This window comes from Phalaenopsis equestris, unplaced genomic scaffold, assembly GCF_001263595.1.
Source record: "Phalaenopsis equestris unplaced genomic scaffold, ASM126359v1 Scaffold001339, whole genome shotgun sequence".
Taxonomy (NCBI): Eukaryota; Viridiplantae; Streptophyta; class Magnoliopsida; order Asparagales; family Orchidaceae; genus Phalaenopsis; species Phalaenopsis equestris.
Genome location: NW_018165778.1, coordinates 49,170 through 57,520, shown reverse-complemented (window position 1 = coordinate 57,520; position 8,351 = coordinate 49,170). Strand labels below are relative to the sequence as shown.

At 36.7% G+C, this 8,351-nt stretch overlaps 1 protein-coding gene across 6 annotated transcripts in view; it reads right to left on the bottom strand.

Moving 5' to 3' along the window:
* Nucleotides 1-2,345, bottom strand: part of LOC110034056 (flavin-containing monooxygenase FMO GS-OX-like 3) — a 38,286-nt gene extending 35,941 nt beyond the window's left edge. For 5 of the 6 annotated variants that reach the window (XR_002295009.1, XR_002295010.1, XR_002295012.1 and 2 more), the window contains exon 1: nt 1,556-2,344. Coding sequence is in view for 2 of the 6 variants with exons in the window: in XM_020738300.1 (XP_020593959.1) it covers nt 1,556-2,102 (547 nt within the window). In the remaining 4 variants the exon portion in view is untranslated. Of the gene's footprint in view, nt 1-1,555 lie in introns of all 6 variants that reach the window. The other variant, XM_020738301.1, reaches the window with a different exon arrangement.
* Nucleotides 2,346-8,351: the final 6,006 nt, after the last annotated feature.

Sequence of the window (8,351 nt, the reverse complement as noted above, 5' to 3'; positions counted from 1 at the left end):
TGAAGGTGGAATACAAAGAGACGTTTTCTTTTCCTTTTTTTTTATTTAGAGCTTTACATGCTTTTTTTTTTTGCCCTCAAATTTTTGAGTGATTAACGCTTTTTAACATAATTGCAGGACAATGAGCTCGAGATATTCAGGAAAAATTGGGACAAATGATGTGTCGATGTGGACTACCGTCATTGCTTTTAACATCGCGACAGACACATAGTTACGGACGACAATTCTACAGGTGCCCGCGGTGGGGACAAGGACCGGACGACTGCAAATTCTTCAGGTGGGCCGACAGTGGAACTATTTCTACGTGCTCCCAATTGGACACAACTGCTAGGAGTTCAACAGTGCCACAACAAGAGAACGCCACATGCGGTTCGAGTTCTTCAGTTTCTAGAATATCGCCGTTGGACAAGGTTGCTCAGGGTTTTGGAGTGTCAGATGCAGGTGGCATGGGTCGTGATATGTTGCTACATTATAAAGTCAACATTATCATATTTCTACTGTTCATTTTAACAAGTTATTTTTTTTTCTTTATGGGCTCTTATTATACTATGTAGTAGTATGTACATGTGTGTTTGACTTTTGTATGTGTAACATATTCGTTTGATATGATCGGATATGCTGTAGTTATTTGAATATAACTCAATTTTTTGGTATTTTCTTCTCTGAATATTTATCTTTAATTTTGTTTAGAGAAGAATAGATTCTGCTGCACAGATTGTACATTTAAAGAAAAATAACTTCCAAATAAGCTGTTTACAAAACGCACTAACCAAACAGTTAAACTGCTTATTCAGAACAGGGGCAAAATGGTCAATTTATCACAATCAGCTGTTTTCCATAAGCGCCAACCAAACAGCCAGACAGCTTATCCGGATCAGCTGCTCATCAGCAGATTATCAGGATAAGCTGCTTATCAGCAGAAGCTGGATAAGCTGCAGCTGCCCCAAACAGACCCTAAAATGAGCAAACTGGTGCAACAAAAAGAGTGCAAACATGGCATGGTGAAACAAGAAGTTTGCATAAAATCAAAAACGTGCAGCAAAATGTGCATTCCCCATTAATATGACATTAAAGTATCCCTCATATTTCCCAATATAACTATCCATCCAAAGCATCAAAAAATATATATTTATACATATAATACGCATTATAATTGCTTACACTTCACTCCACATTATTTCATGAAAGAATCACTTCAGAATTATTAAGCTATTTAATTGAAATTTATACTAAAACAGGGTCAGATCTATAGTCAAAATAATCATACCGTAAATCCGATCAGGGATTTCTTACATAATTTCATCCCAAGTGTTTGCACTAATTTATTTTCGTGGAATCAATTAACCAAAAAATCATAAAGTCAGCTAAAAAATAATGCTGATTTTTTTTCCATTACATCTGAAATTTTATTATTTATAAAAAAAAGAATTAAAACATCTCTATTTATTTTCAGAATTAAAAACTTAATTCAAAGTTTTCTAGATCGAATATTCATTCGTAAATAAGTTCTTGTGCTGTTTGAATAAATTTCAAAACGGAAACAAAAAATCCTCACCGGGAATATCTGCGAACCGCAGTTCTGAGTTGTGGCCATTGCAGACGACCACAGCTTCAAAAAGCTCCGTCTCCCTCGCCTCCGTCGCCTCCGTCGTCTGCCGCCACTCCACCTCCCACTCGTCCTTCCTTTCCCCGACCTGCTCCACCCTAACCACCTCCACCCCAAGCCTCACTACATCAAGCAGACCTTCTTCGCGCGCAAACGTCTCAACGAAAGCAAGAACCTCGCCATGCCCAGGAAAAGCCCTAGGATCGCCAAAGCTCGCCTCGGGATCCGGGAACGGGTAGTCAGAAAAACCCATGAGCGGGCGAGGAATGTTAGTGCGGAGCGAGCGGTACAGGTTACCTTGAGCGACCCGTCGTGCCGGATCGAGGCCCGAAGGATCGGAGTCGGTGTAGGGATTGTAGACCCAGGTGCCGCCAATGCGATTAGTTTTTTCGAAGACGACGACTCGGTGGCCTTCGCGGAGGAGCTCGCGGGCGGCGCATAGCCCGGAGACTGAGACTCCGCCGCCGATGACGGCGACGGAGCAGGATTTGGGCATGGTTAGAGAAGAATGAGAAGGGGAAGATTAATCGCACAATGCTAGAGATGATCGAGAGCCAGAGCGCCAAAGCAGCCGATAATCTTACATTACTTTTTTCAGACTATCAAACAATCCCTAAACTTTTTTTCTTTTTTGGAGAGAAAAATCTAAAGAACTCACAGTCCTTTTAACAAATCTTACAAGATGACTTCTACCATGAATCAACTCACTTATGAGAGCTTGGCAATCCTAGCATCTATAAACAGCACAAACCCTTCTTGATGGAGGAGTATATTATCAATAAAAATTGTTATAATTAAGCTCGTGCATGTCAACCACACAATTAGATCGACAATGCAGGATTTAAACTCGTCTTATAAAGAAAATTAATTTATAACTCTCGCTACTAAGTAATGGATTTATTTTTTTTTATCATTTTCTTATTTTTTTAAAAAATGAGAAATGAATATATCCGTGATAGGGTTGATGCAGCTCCAGTGGCAGACAAGACTAGAGAAAGTCGTCTTAGATGGTTTGGTCACATTAAATGACTATCATCTGATGATCCGATTAGGAGAGTAAATGTTTTAGATTTGACTTTTATTAAGAAAGGCACAAGTTAACCTAAAAATACTTTGGGCTTATTGTTTTAAGTATGATCTTAATCAATTTGAATTAAATGAAAATATGACACTCATGTGATGTAATGGAGAAAAAAATTCATGTAGTTGAACACACTTAGTGAAATAAAGGCTTGTTCTTGTTGTATTATTTTCTTATTTTTTTCACAGCTATCTTCTGAAAATACAAAAGAATCCGAAGAACTACATATCTAAGGTGGCTTGTCAAGTTGCGTTGTTAGGTTGCCCTATCAAGCTGCTTAGTTGTCCTAATGGACAAATCAAGAATCAACGCTCACACAATAATTTATTTCAAAATTATAACTCTTAAATTTCAACCAAAATTTGAGCCCTTATTTTTTTTTTTTAATTTCGACCAAAATTTGAGATAATATTGATTTGAAAGCACTATAGAGCAAGCTTTTGAAAAAACTAGTAGAAAAGTTACTAGGAGAATTATAAATATTTTTATTTTTCAAAAAAAAAAAAAGATAATTGATGCGTGTTAGAAAGTTCGTTGTGAAAGACTCTTAGATTATCTTCTTAACATTGCACGAGAATTCAGCACACACTCGGATAAATGAAAAACAACCAGTATAAACAACAAAAGGTTTTAAATAGAAAATTCGTAAAGGGAAAAAATCACGGATACTGACTCAACTGAAAAAATTCACTAAAAATTGGAGAGTATAAGTATGATCTCTTGTCCCACGAGCGAGAATAGGTAACACAATTTTCCAGCAACAAAGTCGGTGTGCGAATGAACTTATCGTAAGAGTAAGAAGTGAGCAGCGACCGATGCTGAAAGGTGGGAGTCGGCGAGTGGTGGTTGGCGACGATCGATGACTGGTGGTCGGGAGCAATCGACAACTGGTGGTCAATGGCGATCGGCAACGAGGTGATACTGGACTTTGACTCCTTTAAACTTTCGTCTTCTTTAAGCTTCAAATGCACTCCCCTTCTCATGAGAGGGGTAGAGCTATATTTATAAAATTTTGAATGCAATTAATACAGGAATATAAATCACTTTGATGATCTGTAGAACTTTCTTTAATCAGACGGTATTTAATAGACATTTGAGTATTTATTAAATGTTGGAATTAAACAATTTTGGGCTCATTGGATTTGTATTTTTGATACAGTAGATTCGACTGTAAACTTGTCAAATTTGACGACTGTAAACTTGTCAAATTTGACATTTATTTGATTTTCTAAATATGTCAAAAAACTTTTATGATTTATAGTCTTAATCGATGCTTGATTTGATTCATATTAAACTAATTTTAAGATTATTGGATCTGTCTCGTCAACACGGTTAGTTTGACAGTAAGTATACTAAAATCAGACTTCTGGATGATTTTTTATCAAAACTCAAATATACATCGAGATTCATGTCATTTTTCAAAATTTATTGTGGATAATGGGAATTTGTGGTTGCCCACTATTATTTTTGGGTGGAGCTAATTTAATTATCTGAAAATATTAATATCTGAAGCATTTTATTACTTTTGTATTTTTTTTTGGCAGGAATTGGGAATCGGAACGTCAAAAATTGGGAACGGCAACGCCAAGTCGGAATTCGGTTGTTTTTTTTTTTTTTTTTTCCTAACCGTTTAGGCAATCGGAACGTCAAGAATTGTGAAGGGTAAGACGGAATTCGGTTGTTTTTTTTTTTTTTTCAGTGTGTATATATATATATATATATATATATATAAAGCTAGTTCAGGCAATAATTTATTATATTTAATTTGTATTAATTAGAGAAGAAAATATGAGAGAATTTTTCTTCTTAAGGAAAGCCGTTTTTTTTTTGTGATGGCCGAAATTTTTTTTTTTTTTATGGCTATCGTTGTTTTTTATTCATTTAAAAAACTCAAAGTTTATATATATATATATATGGTCGTCATTTAATTTCTCTTTTCAAATAAATATTTCTCTCGAATCAAATAAATGATATAAAGGTCAGAGCAATCGGAAAGGACGGTATATACGACAAAAATAGACAAACAAATTTTAAAAAGAAATATGAAATACTTATATATGAGGTAATGCTAGTGTGATTGGTAGAGAGTATATGTCTAAATAAGATCGAATCAAAATACATTGAAACATGATATCCACAAAGAAAATCGCTACATAAGCCACCCATAACCATATAACATAAAAGAACATTTTTGTTACGAGGTAAAAAACACTCCAAAAGGAACGTATCCCTTTGATAAATTAAATCATGAGACATACCCAAGAATAGTCTTGATAAATGAAATTTTGCTTACATTATTGTGATAACCGGTGAATGGGTCACCAAAAGGATGTTTATTTCACATAACCATTCTGATACTCAAAGCTCTCAATAAGTCACAGAGCGGAGAGTTAATTTCTTACATCCCAAGTAGGTAACGACTTATCGACAATCGGGGCCTATGAAATAACCGGGTCAACTCATAAAGTCCGCATGATGCTTCTAAGGTCAAACCGGGTTATAATGATAGAGGGTGAATCATCGTATCACAAATAAGTGGTGATCTATCCACAATTGGTGCCTACTAGAAGACATCAATGAGATGTCAGAAGGATGACAGGACTTAAAGGGACTCAACAAAGGAAACAGGTAGAAATAATCGGGTCAATATACCACGAATATGTCATTCTAAGTTATTAAGACCCTAAGTCTACATAGTCGTAAAGGTACTCGACCCAACACAACCAGGGATCCCTTGTAAGCAATTCGTAAATTGTGTTGTCCAATGAGTCCTAGGTAACCCTAAAGTCAAAAAGAAAGAAACTTTAAATCATATGATCTATAAAGATATAGCTCACATAGGTGAGACTTATATCTGTTGAAATGGTGAGGAAGCCGCTGAAAATAACGAAAAAGAAAATTCCAGCTAGACTTACTCCCCATCAAGGTTGGGGAAATCTCAAACGTCCTAAATGCGCTAGACAACCACCTAAGTATAAAACTTATGCTTGGTCAGTTAGATTGGAGAAGCACGGGGATTTCTCCTCGGGACTTGCAATATGATGCAATTATCTCATCCCAATCGTGGATGACCTATTAAATGTGATGGGGTGTATAGTCATGTATGCGAACTATTTTAAAACCGGCCTAAAGGCCATTTAGGAAAGTAAAGTGCAAGTTTTAAAAGTCCTAAATATTTTAACATTAAATCTTAATTAATCTTAATATTTAATTATTAACATTTTGTATAAAGTTTAAAATTTTAGGATCCTTAGTGAACCTAGATTATTTTTTGTGATCAATATTAGACAAACAACAAACAGAAAGGAACACAAAGATAAAGCAATCACAAAACAAAAATCAAGGCGCACCAAGCAAAATATAGTAACATATTGGTGTCATTGGGTTGACAGCATCTCCTAAGAAAGCAGTAAATGCGGTCGAACTCTACATATACATGCCCAGATCTAATTCTATACAAGAATATAAATATGGAATTAATGTACGGGACACGAGCTACTGCTTCTGGTCCCCATTAAGTAATTCGACAAACTTGTGCTTGTACCTTTTTTCCGATACAGACTCGATCTTAAGACTATATCAAATACATGATAAAAGAAAAATGACTCGACTTGCAGAAAATGTTAGCACGAGTTAACATGCAACACATAGAAGCCATGCCTGGCGGGGAGAGCTTATAGCAGCACCTGCAAGAAAGAGTTATAATATAAATCATGACATTGATCCCCCTTATTATATATGTGTATATATATAGGCATGACTCCCGACAAGAAAATCGCCCCTAATATAATATTGCACATGCCCACACTCAGTAAACATTAAAAACCACAAGCAAAATAATGTATGGTTAGGGCAACCAAACCAACAAAGAATAATAGCCAGACATCAAAAAAGACTATCCAACTCCCTAATCGTAGCCTAACACATAATTTAACGAAAAGTGTTCTAACCAGCATCTAAGTGCTCAAGATAAAGTCTTCGGATATGTATGACTTTAACGGGATCGTCGCATCAACTTCATCCTAAAGATCCAAGAGAATTAACAAATGTCACCTAATATGGATTTTAAAAAAGAAAGTTTGTCTTACTTATGGCCTAGTTTGCTATTTGCATAGTTCTAAAATTAGGATAAATATCATAAGTTGAAAAGTGATTTTTATTTTAAAATAGGATCATTAAATGCATACCCATAACATGCAATGCAACACAAGTTAGATCCTTCAGATCCTTGGCACAATCATACATATGTAAATCCTAATGCTTTAACTCGCACTGCTCCCCAAAATCTACCCAATGAACAATGCTCTTTAAAGCATCGCGACCAACACTAGGTCACCCACCTACCTAGTCTGGCTCGTTACCAAAGCATGCAGATAAATGCAAATGCAAGCAAGCATTACACAAGATTCAATATCTTGATTACTTGAATGTGGTATGAGAAATCATGATGGAAGATCGTCAAGCAACATGCAAATGACATAACTCAAATGCATACATGTTGCACACTCCACAGGTTCAGAGGCTCTAAGGAATGCGAGTATCGAGCCACAAACACATGTGAGGGAGACATTGCGGGCATCGGTGCTCGAAGATACACCTAATATAGCATGCACCGAAGGCAAAGTATCATGCAAATGAGTTCATCAAAATGCACATCAAAAAGTATTTTTCATGCATGAATGTGTGAAAGCAAACTAAATCATGCACCTTCATGCAAATGATGTGAATGCAAATGCAAAGCATACATCGTGGAAGTGATGTTGGTTGTTTGACCAATTGGGTTGCCTGAGGTAGTCAACCGAGACATCATAGCTAATGGGTCGATCGGTAAGACCAAAGTGGTCGGTCGATCGAGCCAAGAAAGCCGATCAAACCTAAGTGGTCGGTCGACCAGGATCGTGGCGGTCGGTCAAACCAAAATGGTTAGTCAACAGGTTCGGGTGACTAGTTGGACCTATGTGGTGGATCGATCGGGCCGAACCTATCGGTCAAATTTAAGTGGTTGATCGACAGGACCGGAGCGGTCGATTGACCGGGTCAGGGCAACTGATCAAACCAACGTAAATGCTAATGCCCAGTTGTGAGTCGTACCCATCCTAGCGCTCTTGCATAAGTACCTAGGTTTCAATTCATGGATACGTGTCTGTCGGCACTATTTTTGGTGTAGGGTTTGCCCGTAAGAAGCTGTAGGTCATCGGAATTGAAATCTCGTTGCCCGCTTCGGAAGGACGTTTTTTTTTAAAAAATTTTAATTTTGAAAAAGATGAAGTCAAACTGACCCCATAATCTTCATAGTTTAGATGAAAGAGCACTTTATCTCAAATCCTGTATCTATCTCGAAGGATGAACACAAGAATTGAGAGTGAGGCTCGATCAAATAAACTAGAGAAAGTTATGACATCCGTTTGGTCTGCGAAACCAATGTATTGGCCGACAAGTTCCCCTATTTAATATAAGGAATTAAATAGGGTTTATATTATCCTGGGTTCGAGAAAAGCTTCCTATAAGGGCAAGCCCCTATAGTTAATTACATCATAGATAACTGAAGTTACCTAAGAATACTCTCGATAAAAGTCAAGAAAAATTATCTTCAAGAAGTTCAAATGGTAAGGACATTTCAAAGATATCGGACTAAGAAGTGTGAAAGGGGATTGGTTCAAATTT